Source organism: Myotis nattereri, assembly GCF_964212035.1.
Source record: "Myotis nattereri genome assembly, chromosome: 2".
NCBI lineage: Eukaryota > Metazoa > Chordata > Mammalia > Chiroptera > Vespertilionidae > Myotis > Myotis nattereri.
In genome coordinates, this window is record NC_138076.1 from 10949610 (window position 1) to 10965148 (window position 15539).

Sequence of the window (15539 nt, forward strand, 5' to 3'; positions counted from 1 at the left end):
CAGGCATACCTCCCCTCCAGGACTTGGTCACTACCATCACCCACCTAGTCCTATCATTTACCACCCCAGCTGGGCTGGAGACGCTTGTTTCTAACCAGGGAGGAAGACAGTTTTGTTAGAGGCAGGGTAGAAACCTAACCAGCCTGCAGTGGCCCTGGAACCTGGTCTCTGTGGGGTAGTTTTGTTCATTAAAGTTGTTCTGAGACTTCACTGCATGTTAGAATCCTCTGAAGAGCCATAACAATTGTGATGTCCAAACCTGTGGCTGCCACCCTTTAGACTGCATCAGAATCGTCTGGAAGGGCATCGGCTGCAGGCAGTTAACTGCTCAGGTGGTAGTTTGAGACTCGGAGAGCCTGGAAGGGTGTTAAAGGGTATCTAGAAGGCAGCAGATGTGAAACCTCAATGTCCTAGCTCAGCCTGACCACAGAATAGGCATTGTGTCCCCAGTTGCTTGGGCAGCAAACTTTCCAGTCTTTTGGGATTCCTAAAGGCTTTTTTTAGCCTCTCTTCCTTTCAGTCAGGATCGAAGCAATGTTGCCCGGCCCTGGGGCCAGTGCTACAGCTCCTTAAGGCGTACTTGCAACAATTCCCCCAAGGACATTTACACAGTATTTGGTTATCAGCATGAATTCCTATAATTACTGCATTCCCAGCGATGCCTAGGGCTCTCATTCTTTTTTTTATTCTTTTTTGTTATATAGTTTATTTCAGAGAGGAAGGGAGAGGGAGAGAGAGGTAGAAATATCAATGACAAGAGAGAATATTGATTGGCTGCCTCCTGCCCGCCCCACACTGGGAATCGGGTCCATAGCCCAAGCGTGTACTCTGGGAATGAAACCGTGACCTCCTGGTTCATAGGTCAACACTCAACCACTGAGCCACACCAGCCAGACAGGCTATCTTTCTTCAGGATTCTCTCCAACTGTATTGGCAACCTAGCCCGACAGACATTTTCTTAGGTCTTTGCACTGCAATATTCAAGAAAAACCTAGGGTAGTGAAGAGGGTGCCCATTTGTTTTTTTTTCTCAAGAGTCATATCATACACTTACCTAGAACCACTCTTCCAACCTTATCTGTAGCTGCAAACAACACATAAAACAAGGGAGGAACGCCCCCTGGCAGTATATGACACCAATTACTATTGGGTAGTTGCGGGAGGGGGAGACACAGCCCCTCCACCATTAGTGCTCAACTTGGCTGGATCCTTGCACAACCAGCAAACCTGTTTTGGTCACAGTTGTAAACTTCTTAAGTTTAACGTCTGTGGCTCATTCAAGCCCGTGGGAATGTCAGCATGGCTGTGTGGGTTATAGCATGCCCACCTCTGTGGATCTAGGGCTAGTTTCAGAACTACAGTCTGTTTTCTCATCTGTACGTGGGGCTAGAACTAATAGCTACCTCGTGGGGCTGTCGGAAGGATTAAAGAATTATATAAAAGTGTTAAGAATGGTGCTTGGCACAGAGCCAGTGCTCTCTATTTTTACCAGCTACTCTAACGTGTTCCCCCCTAAAAATACTGTTGTATGATGAGAAAGAGTTTTATGAATAAGTGTTAAGATTTCCTTGAGAGTAAAAGTGGGCCTTCCCATTAAGAAGATGACAAGGCAACATGTATACATGCACATAAGCATCTGTTTCTTTACCTATAAAACACTAGTCTAACATGGGGTGATCATTTGTTTTTCTAGTCTACTGGCTGCTCTACAACACCTAGAACATAAAGATATTTAATAATTCCTGTAGAATTAAGTGATGGCATCTCATAAAGGGTGTCATGTGATAGAAGCAAGATACAAACAAGTAACCTTTGTGCTCTTAAGTGTGTGTGTGTGTGTGTGTGTTTTTAAATCTAACATCATCCTTAACTCCATTAAACTCTATCCACATTGTACTAACTCACATTATTTTTCTGTAATAAACTCAAATCCCATGCCCCACATTAGAAAGGGAGGAAAGAAAGTTAGACTGTTAACTCCTGAATTCAGAGTATGCTTTCTTATTCTCATTTGTCAATATTTGTTTGAACTTTTCTTAAAGCAAAGGGATGAAACATAAAGGGTTTATTCTCCAGAAAAACAAACAAAACACCTCACCTTAAAGTCTCAAGATGTGTAAGTTGCTAAAGCTCTGGAAGGCAACACTCCACCACCAACTTTGGCAACTCAGCAGGAGTGGCTGCGTTACAGCTTCTGACTGAGTCTATGGATTTATAGCACCTGGATCCTTGCCCCACTGATCTGGCCTCCAGGTGTTTGCTGGTAGGACCAACGTGCTACCTATAAAGAAGAATAAAGATGAATATTTCCAAGTTGAATTGGTCTTTTAATATTTCTGAGATTAAAAAGAATGATACAATCTAGACTTTTTTGTTATTGTAATATTTGACCCACTTTCAGATCATGTATTTTATTCTTCCAAGATATTAAGTTTTCCCACTTCTAAATAGTAGCTATTCCTTCTTTTGAAACATGCCTTAAAGGCTCAGATCAAATACCATTTCTCCCAAGTTTTCCCTGAAAGAATTTAATATTCCCTCCACTAAAATGTCAAAAACAGTTAATAAATTTAAATTCTATAACTTTTTTAAAATTAAAACATTTCAAATACATTCAATATTATTTTTGTTCACATTCAATGTATTTACATTCAGTATTATTTTTGTATTAGTTTCAGGTGTACAGTATAGTGGCTAGATATAAATTCTACCACTCTTAAGGTATGCATCTATTAACATTTTGTAGCTTTTCGTTTTGCACACCTAACTCCTGCTTTCATCACTGAGCTCATTGCTCTCTATATAACAAAGGCTCGATAACTTAGTTAAATAAAATCTGTATCAAAATCACAAAAACATTTTTAGAAAGATTTACTATGTCACAGCTGAAATTAATCATCTGAGATGATATTTTTTCTTTCCCCCCTCAGCCTGAAAAAAAATTACCTCATTACTTGGTTTACTGCAAGTCACGCCTCACATTTCTTTGCTCCTACCCCATCCCCCAATATTTCTTTATTGGAAAATGCAGAAAACACATTCAAAAGATCAGAAAAAATATAATTTTATACAAAATATTATACAATAAAAAAGGAAAGTGATACCTTCTGATGCTGATCCCACCACACTAAACTGCCTGTCGGATTTGTATTTTTCATAGTGGTGTTTCATTTCTGAATCCTGCTTAAAACACCTTCCAGAAGCAGTCCATTTTAAATTTCTACTGTGTTACCAATTATCTCCTCTTATGTTGTGCTTCATTCTTTAGACACAATACTTGGCCACATGGTTAACAAATATGGTCCTTACTTGCTAAAAGGATGTGGGGTAATCGAGTACAAAACCACATAAATACTAGTAAGTAAGTAAGTAAGTAAATAAATAAATAAATAAATAAGTGAAAAAATAATACAAAGGAAACTAATGTGAGTAGAAATTCATGACTAGAGTGGGGAAAAAATACACACACACACACACACACACACACATCTGGAATACACATTGGTAGAGGTTGTTAGGTAGAGATCCAATTTTTTTTCCCAGATGGCTACACCCACTTGTCCTAAACCATTTGTTGGATAATCTGTCTTTTCCACACCAATATGAAATGATAGACACAGCCTTTCCAACAAGATTTTTTTTTCAAATACGTCCCTATCTAGCCTACTATCTTCACCAGTAAATAACCCCTCACTATATCTTTAAGGTTTTTCTTTTCTTTGTGCTTCAAACCTAATTCCATGTGGGTGATAGTTATGACTGTGGACCTCTTGGGGTATCCCTATTATCTCCTCCTCAGGAGGAGACAAGCCAAAGAAGAAGCTATTTGAGTTGTTGATCTCAGAAATCATGTCTGGCAGTGCAGTGCCCTGAGGGTTGGCGTAATGTGCTTTGAGATATCTGGTCCACTCTATAATTTTCTTTATCCATGAAGTAAGCCCAGTCAATGTTGTCAGAGAGATGATAAAGAAGTCTGCATTCCCAATAGTGCACGTAGCCAGTGATTTTAGATACCTGTCACAACATCACACCATAATGACAGTTGTCCAATTTCCTTCTGAAAGCACTTGAGGCATACTTACATTTCACTGAGATAACTGAAAATTTTCATCCACTCACAGGCAAGTGAGCTGCAGTGCAGTGTGTTGACAAAGAGAATGACTGGGAGGTAAGAGACCCAGGTTCCAATTCCTGACCTGACTCTTGCAGTGAGCAAGTATTCAGGGGCAAACTCAATCTATTGGAGTCTCACTTTTCTTCATCATCTGTGGAAGGTTGTTGGACTATGTAATCTCTTGACTTCTGGCCAGATAAAAACTGTAATTCTATAATAATATGTTTTTTTCCATTTGTTCATTTAATACTTATTTACAGTCAAGTTGAGCCCTTGCTATTGTAAAGATATGTTTATTGTGTTAAGGAGCCTGTGAAACTATCCTATGAAAGGAGTTTATTTGGAACAGTGAAAGTGGGATGGGACAGAAGTCAGTGTGGCTTCAACTTAGAATGTGTTGGTCTCCCCATTCCAAATTGGAATACAGGTTCTGTGATGTACCCTAACTCTACTGCAAGACTTATTCTAATGAATCTGGTCAATGCTAAAGACTCTTTCTGGGTTTGTGTGGGAATAACACACTGAACGTAGATCAGCCGTGGGCAAACTACGGCCCGCGGGCCGGATCCGGCCCGTTTGAAATGAATAAAACTAAAAAAAAAAAAGAGAATGTACCCTTTTATGTAATGATGTTTACTTTGAATTTATATTAGTTCACACAAACACTCCATCCATGCTTTTGTTCCGGCCCTCCGGTCCAGTTTAAGAACCCATTGTGGCCCTCGAGTCAAAAAGTTTGCCCACCCCTGAAATGGTAGTTTATATTTTCCAACGAGGGCAGTTAGTGCTTGAATATATTTTTTTCAAGGCACTTAAAACTACTCCTTATACTATATTAAAGCTCTGACCCAGTTGCTAGCCTAGAAGCTATCTAAACACTAGAGGTTTCATGACCCCAAACTGATGCTACCTCTCTTTCTATTTAAACTAGTTTAACTCATAAATCAAGTTGTTTGTTTGTTTTTTAGCATAAATTTTCATCCTAGTAAGTCATAAGTGCTATACAAAGGACATATGATTAAAACACTTGGAATTAATTACTTCAGAAAGACCTTTTAAAAATTAAAAAAAATATATTAATTTCAGAGAGGAAGGGAGAGGGAGATAGAAACATCAATGATGAGATAGAATCATTGCTTGGCTGCCTCCTGCACGCCCCCTACTGGGGATCGAGCCCAAAATCCGGGCTTGTGCCCTGACCAGGAATTGAACTGTGAGCTCTGTGGCTCAGCATCCTATTGGAGATAGTGAGAAAGGATCAGTTTTAATCATAAAAGCCAGAAAGTAATTAATGGAATAATATGAGTGATGGAGACCCATCGGAAGTTGCCAACTGGAGAGTGACAGCATAAAAATAGAAATAAGGTATGATGCACTTAGTGGAAGGGAGCTGGTTAGGCCCCGAGAAAGAGCTTCTAAGGTCCCACTCTCTGGCATACAGTGAGTAGAGCAGGGGTCCTCAAACTTTTTAAACAGGGGGCCAGTTCACTGTCCCTCAGACTTTTGGAGGGCCAGACTATAGTTTAAAAAAAAAAAAACTATGAACAAATTCCTATGCACACTGTACATATCTTATTTTGAAGTAAAAAAACAAAACGGGAACAAATACAATATTTGTATTTGCATGTGGCCCGCGGGCCATAGTTTGAGGACCCCTGGAGTAGAGTATAGACCACACAGGAACTGACTCATGAGCACATGACATAGTCAATTTATAGAAATTGACACTGATCTCAGTGGACATTTACACAGTCCCCATGCTATACATTTATTTTGTCATATCTAAAAACGATGTCTGAACATTTAATTTCTGTCTGGTAAGAACTAATAGGGGCTTAAGAAGACATTTTCAAAGAGTGAATATAAGTGAGCAAAATTATATTTATACTAAAATTCTTTCTACCCACTCCACAGTGCAATAGATCCTTGAGGCAACTTCCAATAAGAAGCAGCGGTTCTCAATCTGTGGGTCGCGACTCCTGAAAATACATCCTGCATATCAGATATTTACATTACGATTCATAACAGTAGCAAAATTACAGTTATGAAGTAGCAATGAAAATAATTTTATGGTTAGGGTTCACCGCAACATGAGGAGCTGTATTAAAGGGTCACGGCATTAGGAAGGTTGAGAACCACTGCTAGATGCTGTCTATGGTGGCAGAGAGCTAAGTGCCATGGTCTTCAGGGCAAAGCAATAAACATAACTCTGGTAATCCATTGTACATCTATAATTGAGGAATACTATAATGCAGTTGTTCTAATTTTATTGGGTAAATCAAATGAAAAGACCCAGTACCTGACAAAGGAGCAAAGAGCTGTTAGACTTTGGTCAAGCAGAGAAAATGGCCTAATGATGGAAGAAATAGATATTACAATTTTCTTCCTTCAGTTTCTCAACTAGATCCGTTAGCCAAATAGTCTAAAAGATTTGGACCATAGGTCCAATTCAGATATTATTTGAGACCATCATGATTTAAATCGCTGTACTGGCTTATACCAAATGACCCAATGTCCAGTCTAAGACCAATGTGTTTAAATGGTTTTATGGTGCTGCTAATATGATATAACCAACTCTCAAAATGAAAACTCTGTTAGGAGCAAGTATCCTCAGTTTCAGCATGTGGCTTACCCAGTGAGATTCCTGAAAAGCTCGGGGTTGATGATGAACCAGTGTGCGGGAGTTCCACATTAAGTCATAATGGCTTTGTGTTGAGAGAGTACATGTCAATTGGTGAAATCAGGCACAGAGGAGAGTAAGAGTTTCTTGTACTAACGACATAGCAATTGATCACTCACTTGTTACTCAAAACAATAGAACCTCAAAGAGGAATTTAATTCCAGAACAGAGGCGGGACCTTACTCTAATGTCCTTCTTAGAGAAAATGTCTACTTCAGATTTGATGGAGAACCTTAGGGAAGAACTGACCTGTTTCATCTGCTTGGACTATTTCACCAGCCCAGTGACCACTGAATGTGGACACAGCTTTTGCCTGGTGTGTCTCCTGAGGAGCTGGGAGCAACACAACACTCCTTTTTCTTGTCCTGAGTGCTGGAGGACCTTGGAGGCCCCTCACTTCCAGCCCAATGAGCGTCTGGGGAGGCTGGCCGGCATCGGCAAGCAACTCCGGTCCCAGGTGCTGCAGAATGAGGACCAACAAGGCCCCTGTGGGAGAATGCTGGCAGCCACTATGATGCGCCCTGAGGATGATCAGGGTGTAAACGCTTTCTCATCCCAGTGTCATGGGATAAACAGAATGTCTCTCTCCAGTGAAGCGGAGGAGCATCACAAAGTAAGATTAGCTGCTCAATACACATTTCAGAACGCTGATCAGGCTCCATCACTTAACTCCTATAGGATTGTCTACCGGCGACAACCATGTCCAGGCACAGACCACAAACCTGGCCCGGCTTCTCCTTTACCCTTTCTTTTAGGGTCCCAGTCATCTTGTTGTCATTGGTCCTCGAGACCCCTACACGACCTGGTGCACTGCTCATTTGTCACAGTGTTTGTTTCTATTGCAGGAGAAACTCCAGGAAATCCTAAATCTTTTGTGTAAAAAGAAAAGGGAAACTCAGGTTATGTTAACCCACGAGAAGGAGAGAGTGATACTGTGTAAGGTCAGTGACTGTCCTGGTTGTGCGTCTTGTATATGATTCTGTGGGGGGGGCATTTCTGAAGGGACAGTTAGTGAGATGAGAGGGGAAGAAGACAACATTTCCCAGTCCCCATCTACAGTATGCAGTATCCCTGCTCTGGCCTACCTGCCTTTGCTTGTCCGCCTGGGAATCTCAAAACTCAATTCATTTCCCATCCCAGGCCAGCTTCCCTCACCCCTTGGTGCACCTTTATAACTCAGAAGCTACCTCTATTTTAGCTCTTATTATAATTACCTAAAATACAATGTATACTTATAGGTAGATAGATATCATAAAATGGAAATCAGTAAAGACATTTCAAGTGCTTTGGGTCAAAAATAATTCCAAATTAAAAGCAAACGAGAAAGGGAAAATATGACAAAATATTAGTTAGGATTAGTACACCTGCACAGATGCTAGTTTGTCGAGGTTAGTCACAGATTTTAATTTTAGCTGTCTAGCAATGCAGAGAACCAAATGTTTAGATATTTTAAAAATATGTGTGTATCTAATTCTCCTACTAAACTTTGAGTTCTTTTTAAATATATTTTATTGATTTTTTACAGGGAGGAAGGGAGAGGGATAGAGAGTTAGAAACATCGATGAGAGAGAAACATCGATCAGCTGCCTCCTGCACATTCCCTACTGGGTATGCGTGCCCGCAACCAAGGTACATGCCCTTGACCGGAATCGAACCTGGGACCCTTGAGTCCGCAGGCCGACGCTCTATCCACTGAGCCAAACCGGTTAGGGCAAAACTTTGAATTCTTAAATGGGAGTATTTGTGATGTACATTTCTGTATCTAGTATGTGAGCCAATGACTACTTTGATTGAGTAAATATTTGTTGAATAAATGAACACACTTTAAAAAATAATGTTGTCCTTATTTTATACTGCCTTATATTTTATAATGGGACCGATCATCTCCTGTCATATATATATATATATATATTTTTTTTTGCTTTTTTCCAGTAGAATGACAATCTCCTGGGAATATAAAATTTGGGGCTTCTTTACTATTCTATCTGCATACAACTAAAATACAACTTATTCAACCCAGCTAGTATATATATATATATATATGTCCAGTTTCAAAAATTATCACAGTGAAACTCTAGGACTTTGTAAGGGTGAAAAAACACATTCTGTTACTAACCTTATTATGTCGTGTGTGTGTGTGTGTGTGTGTGTGTGTGTGTGTGATGGCAGGAAGAGACAAAGAATTGTAAACAGGTTGTTGTGTCCGAATATGTAAAAATGCACCAGTTCCTGAAAGAGGAGGAGCAGCTACATCTGCAGCTGCTGGAAAAGGAGGAAAGAGAGAACCTGAAGAAACTGAGGGACAATGAGATCAAGCTGATCCAGCAAGTAAGGGGCCTGAGCAAAATGATTGGTCAGATAGAGTCCATGTGTCAGAACTCGAGTATAGCATCTTTAGAGGTAAGAGCGTTGGGAAAATTAATGGAAAAGTATGTAGTAACACATAATATTTCAAGTCATACAAGATAAAATGTTCTTTATTAACCTAGAAAACTAAGTTCTGATTCAAAAATAGTTTTCTGAAAGAATTAACATTCTATCAATACTAATAAAAGGGTGATATGCTAATTAGACCGGATAGACTGGACATCTTCCAGACATCCTTCTGGACGGACATCCTTCCAGACAAAGCTACAGTGGCTGCAAGGGCCGAGAAGGGCAGGCAGCCGCCGTGGTCTGCAGTGGCAGCAGCAGTGGGGTGATGGGGGCAATGCCTTCCCCTGATCGGCCCGGTCGCCTCCCGCAAAGGGTAGGCCAGACTGTCAAGCGGGCCTAAGCCATCAATAGGACATCCCCTGAGGGCTCCTGGACTGTGAGAGGGGGCAGGCTGGGCTAAGCCCCCTCCCCCCACCCCCCCCGCCTCCAGTGCACGAATTGTCATGCACTGGGCCTCTAGTATAGTATAAATAAAAAGGTGGAGAAAATACAGAGGGATACCCACCTGAACCAAGGTTGATGATGACTCCAATTTCTCCTGTTCCTGCCTCTCTGCAACCTCAGCTTTGCCAAATATTTTAAGTTTAGTGAGCATCAACTATGGGCTGGACACATTAAATATTTTTTTCTTTATTGACTAAGATATTACATATGTGTCCTTATCCCCCCGTTGCCTCCCCCCACCCCCTACTCATGCCCTCACCCCCCTGGTGTCTATGTCCATTGGTTAGGCCTATATACATGCATACAAGTCCTTTGGTTGATCTCTCCCCCTTACCCCCACCCTCCCCTACCTTTGCTCTGAGATTTGACAATCTGATCGATGCTTCTCTGTCGCTGGATCTGTTTTTGTTCATCAGTTTATGTTGCTCATTATATTCCACAAATGAGTGAGATCATGTGATATTTATCTTTCTCTGATTGGTTTATTTTGCTTAGCATAATGCTCTCCAGTTCCATCCATGCTGTTGCAAATGGTAAGAATTCCATCTTTTTTATTGCAGTGTAGTTATTCCATTGTGTAGATGTACTACTGTTTTTTAATCCACTCATCTGCTGATGGGCACTTAGGCTGTTTTCAAATCTTAGCTTTTGTAAATTGTGCTGCTATGAACATAGGGATGCATATATCCTTTCTGATTGGTGTTTCTGGTTTCTTGGGATATATTCCTAGGAGTGGGATCACTGGGTCAAATGGGAGTTCCATTTGTAGTTTTTTGAGGAAACTCCATACTGTTCTCTACAGTGGCTGCACCAGTCTGCATTCCCACCAGCAGTGCACGAGGGTTCCTTTGCATCCTCGCCAGCACTTGTCCTTTGTTGATTTGTTGATGATAGCCACCCTGACAGGTGTGAGATGATACCGCATTGTCGTTTTGATTTGCATCTCTTGGATGATTAGTGACTTTGACCATGTTTTCATATGTCTCTTGGCCTTCCTTATGTTCTCTTTCGAAAAGTATCTAATTAGGTCCATTGCCCATTTTTTGATTGGATTGTTTATCTTCCTTTTGTTAAGTTATATGAGTTCCCTGTAAATGTTGGAGATTAAACCCTTATTGGTGATAACATTGGCAAATATGTTCTCACATGCAGTGGACTTTCTTGTTGTTTTGTTGATTGTTCCTTTTGCTGTATAGAAGCTTTTTATTTTGATGTAGTCCTATTTGTTTATTTTCTCTTTAGTTTCCATTGCCCTAGGACAGTGATGGCGAACCTTTTGAGCTTGGCGTGTCAGCATTTTGAAAAACCCTAACTTAACTCTGGTGCCGTGTCACATATAGAAATATTTTGATATTTGCAACCATAGTGAAACAAAGATTTATATTTTTGATATTTATTTTATATATTTAAATGCCATTTAACAAAGAAAAATCAACCAAAAAAATGTGTTCGCATGTCACCTCTGACATGCGTGTCATAGGTTCACCATCACTGCCTTAGGAGCTGTATCGGTGAAGATATTGCTTCGGCATACGTCTGGGATTTTTCTGCTTGAGGATTCCTCTAATATTTTTATTGTTTCCCATCTTATGTTTAAGTCCTTTATCCATTTTGAGTTTATTTTTGTGTATGGTGTAAGTTGGTGGTCTAGTTTCAGTTTTTTGCATGTATCTGTTCAATTTTCCCAACACCATTTATTGAAGAGACTGTCTTGACTCCATTGTATTTTCTTGCCTCCTTTGTCAAATATTAATTGAGCATAGTGGTTTGGGTTGATTTCTGGGTTCTGTATTCTGTTCCATTGGTCTATATGGACACATTAAATATCTTCACGGAGCCCTGATGAAGTTAAATACTATCGTGATATGTACTATAGGTGATTGTTATCTACTAAATGGGGTTATAATAGCTCTTATTTACTGACTCAGACCTAGGGCAGTTAGGTAATTTGCCTGTCAAATAGCTAGTAAGTGGTAGAACCCCGGTCTATGTGTACTGAGCCCACATTGCTCACCATCTCTGCTCTACTGCTCTCCCAAGCTGCTGCCTTCTCCAGACCTCCTCAGACATAAACTATGGGAGCCAATTCCAGCTTCAGCTCTCTTTCCTGGCTGGCTCCTCAAAATGCCACTAATTTAATGTCTTCCCAACAGCCCACTGTAACTGTACACACAGGTTTAGTCTCAGCTCTCACTGGCCACTTTCCTGTAGTTACCTCTGAATCCCCAAGACATTGGATAATGAAGCCAATAGTCTGGCTCCTTTGTCAGCCACAGGTTCTCTTGACAAAGTGATGATATGAAAAAAAAAAAAAAAAAAGAAAGGACATGCCCTGGCTGGCATTGCTCAGTGGTTAGAGTGTTGGTCTGTGCAACGAAGGTCATAGGTCCGATTTTGGTCAAGGGCATGTATCTGGGTTGTAGGTTAGATCCTTGCCCAGTTGAGATGCATGCAGGAGGCAGCCAATGGATGTAACTCTCTCACATCAATCTTTCTCTCTTCCTCCTCCTCCCTCCTTTCCACTCTCTCTGAAACTCAATGGAAAAAAATATCCTCAGGTGAGGATTAAAAACAAAAAGGGAAAGGACAAAGTAGTCTAGTCATTTGATAAATGTCTCATGTTCACAAGAACTCATCCCTAGAAGAAGCAGGGGATTTCTTTTCTCTGCCATATGCACTCCCACTCATGGAGTCCTAGAGCTGCAGGAAGCAGATTCTGTGAAATTTTCAAGGACTGTATCCAACATGGATTCAGTCTTTGCTGTTGATCAAAGTGCACAAATACTAACCTTCTTTCTGTTATATCCATAGGAGATGGAAGAAGCACTGGAAAGGTAGGTTTCCATCCTGTGTTCAGGGATATCTGATACAGGGATGTGGTGCTGATGAAATAGGTTGAGGACAGAGTGGGGATGAGAGTGTCCATGCTGCTGGGACAAAATGAGCAGGTCATGCTGAGGAGATGGAGTGACACTCTGCCCTCTTGTAGGAGTGAGCCACTGTTGCTTCAGTGTCCAGAGACCACCAGCACAGAGCTGAGCCTGTGCCGCATCACCGGAATGAGGGAGATGCTAAGAAAATTCCACGGTAAGTCAGCCTGATTTCTGGAGTTAGCTTCAGCTTCCTCTAACTGTCTTAACAGAATAGTCAGCGTCTGGGTGCCAGGCTCTCAGTGAAGGAATTCTGAGCCAGCAGGGAACACCGGCAAAGGCTGGGCCACAGAGCAGCTCTGTACTGGAATAGACAGACACAGGCGGGATTGATGTCTGCCTGGCTTTGTCTTTTAATGATTCCTGATCCTTCCTTTGTTGGTTTGTTTTCATTGTTCTGTTTTGTCCATCTCAGCCCCTTACACATACTCACACACCTCTAAAGGGGTTTCTGCATTCCCACCCCTGTCTTTGTCAAGACAAAAGCTAACGCACTTAAATCCCAGTGAGAGAACATTCAAAGAACTATCCTTTTAGAATACTCCAGCTATTTAGACTGGCTAAGAAGGAGAGAGGTCAGTGTTAGTCTCAACATTGATCTTGACAATCTGACTTTCAGAGAAAGGCCTAATCAACTTTGGACTCCATAGATATTTGGTAAGTGCCTACTATGTGCCTGGTACTAGGCTGTGAGGCTCTGAGTATACTTACAACGACAACAAGATAGACTTGCCTTTGCTTTTGTAGAACTTCCAATGAGATTGTGGAGATGGACATTAATAATCACAGATATTTATTGATAATTGGAATTTGACCTATCAATAAAAGTATAAATTGTATAATAAAGGGGACCCAATCTTTTCTGGAGAGTAGGTGAAAGTAGGAGGCCTCTTCTTTTAAAAAATATTTTTATTGATTTCAGAGAGGAAGGGAGAGATAGAAACATCAATGATGAGAGAGAATCATTGATTAGCTGTTTCCTGCATGCCCCACACTGGGGATCGGTATGTGCCCTTGACCAGAATCCAACCTGGGATCCTTCAGTCCACAGGCCGACACCTTATCCACTGAGATATCAGCTAGGGCTGGAGGCCTGTTCTGTAACATCCTGTCAAGAGAGTGAGAGAGGAGTCTCTCACTGGTGCGCCTCACCAAAGGGTCACTGGGGTTGAACTAACTCCTATGCAGATGCACGTAAGCATGACATCATGAAGAATGCTCTTTAGGAATTACTATTCCAGCTCTCACTAACTTTGTAATCTTGGTCCAGCTTTCTAACCTTTATGAATCTAAGTTTTCTCCTTAATAAAAAAAAAAAAAATAGAAAAACAATAATGTGTGTCACGATTAAATGAGATAATGTACAGAAAATGGTTGATATCTAAGTAGGAGTTCAGTAAATGATAACTGCCTATATTTCTCTCCCACTCCAATGGACGAACCAGAAGCAACCCTGGCTGAAGCAAATACAAATGACAAAGGGTACATCACCCTGTGTGGATAAATAGTTCTGAGTGCTCAGACTGTCTTCTGAACAAACAACTTCCATTCCATTACCAGAGATTCCTCTCTCCCTTTCAGACAGGCTAAATATCACTTTCCACACAACCATCTTCTGTTTCCTTTTAGAAATGCATTCTCTCTTTTGTGAAACAGTAAAAGGGCTCAGAGATTATTTTCTCAAAAAAAAAAACAAATCCCCACCATGCTCACCCAAGTTATATTTTTAAAAAGTAGGACTGAATACTAAGAATTTAATTTACATTCCACATACATGGAGGGGGGTTTCAAGAATACAAATGAGCCCTAACTGGTTTTGCTCAGTGGATAGAGTATTGGCCCACTGATTGAAGAGTCCCAGGTTTGATTCCAGTCAAGGGCATGTACCGTGGTTGTGGGCTCAAACCCCAGTAGGGGGTGTACAGGAGGCAGCTGATCGATGTTTCTTGCTCATCAATGTTTCTATCAATCTATTCCTTTCCCTTCCCCTCTCTAAAAATAAATACAAATATTTTTAAAGAGAATACAAGTGAGCATTCATTCTTTACTCCTCTTGCAGCAGATATAACTCTGGATCCAGACACAGCTAATGCCTACCTTGTCTTGTCCGAGGATCTGAAAAGTGTGAGATATGGAGGGATCCGACAGAAGCTACCTGACAACCCAGAGAGATTTGACCAGTCTGCAACTGTGTTGGGTGCTCAGAGCTTCACCTGCGGGAGACACTACTGGGAGGTGGAAGTCGGAAACAAGACTGAGTGGGAAGTGGGCATCTGTAAGGACTCCGTAAGCAGAAAGGGGAATCTTCCCAAGCCCCCCGGAGACCTCTTCTCACTTATCGGCTTAAAAATTGGAGATGATTATAGCCTTTGGGTCTCATCACCTTTGAAAGGTCAACATGTCAGAGAGCCTGTGCAAAAGGTCGGTGTGTTCTTAGACTATGAGTCTGGACACATAGCATTCTACAATGTGACAGATGAGTCTCTCATCTACAGCTTCCCTCCGGACTCCTTCGAAGAGGCACTCAGACCTGTATTTTCTCCTTGCCTCCCAAATGAAGGGACGAACACAGGCCCCCTTACCATCTGCTCACTGAATAGCTATGTCTGAGGGAGATGCCCCTGAGTCTCTCTGAGAATGAGATCTAAGACCAACAGATGACTGTTAATTAAGATGATAAATGAGTTGATAGTATTAACATCAGGTGATCTAAAAGTAAAGCTCCCCACCCCGAAGAGTTTCCATTAACATGAACCTACAATGAACAGCCAAATTGGACAATCAACTTCTAACACACATAGGAGAAAGCCAACCCTATCCCGTGTCTTTAACTAAATTTATCATCTAGACCATCCCATATTTGTGCCGATCACGAAACATGTAGAATTAGAATTAGCCCCTATTACCTTGAATCCCACGGCCATAGGCCAGTTTTA

The 15539-nt window shown here is 41.1% G+C and overlaps 1 protein-coding gene across 1 annotated transcript; it reads left to right on the forward strand.

Annotated features, from left to right (window-relative positions):
- Window positions 1-6980: 6980 nt before the first annotated feature.
- Window positions 6981-15213, forward strand: TRIML1 (tripartite motif family like 1; the record flags this gene model as incomplete). The annotated part of the gene is made up of 5 exons (XM_081085222.1): window positions 6981-7406; window positions 7639-7734; window positions 8963-9222; window positions 12663-12760; window positions 14663-15213. 5 exons carry the CDS (start codon window positions 6981-6983, stop codon window positions 15211-15213), a joined length of 1431 nt encoding a protein of 476 aa, XP_080941348.1.
- Between the last annotated feature and the right edge of the window lie 326 nt (window positions 15214-15539).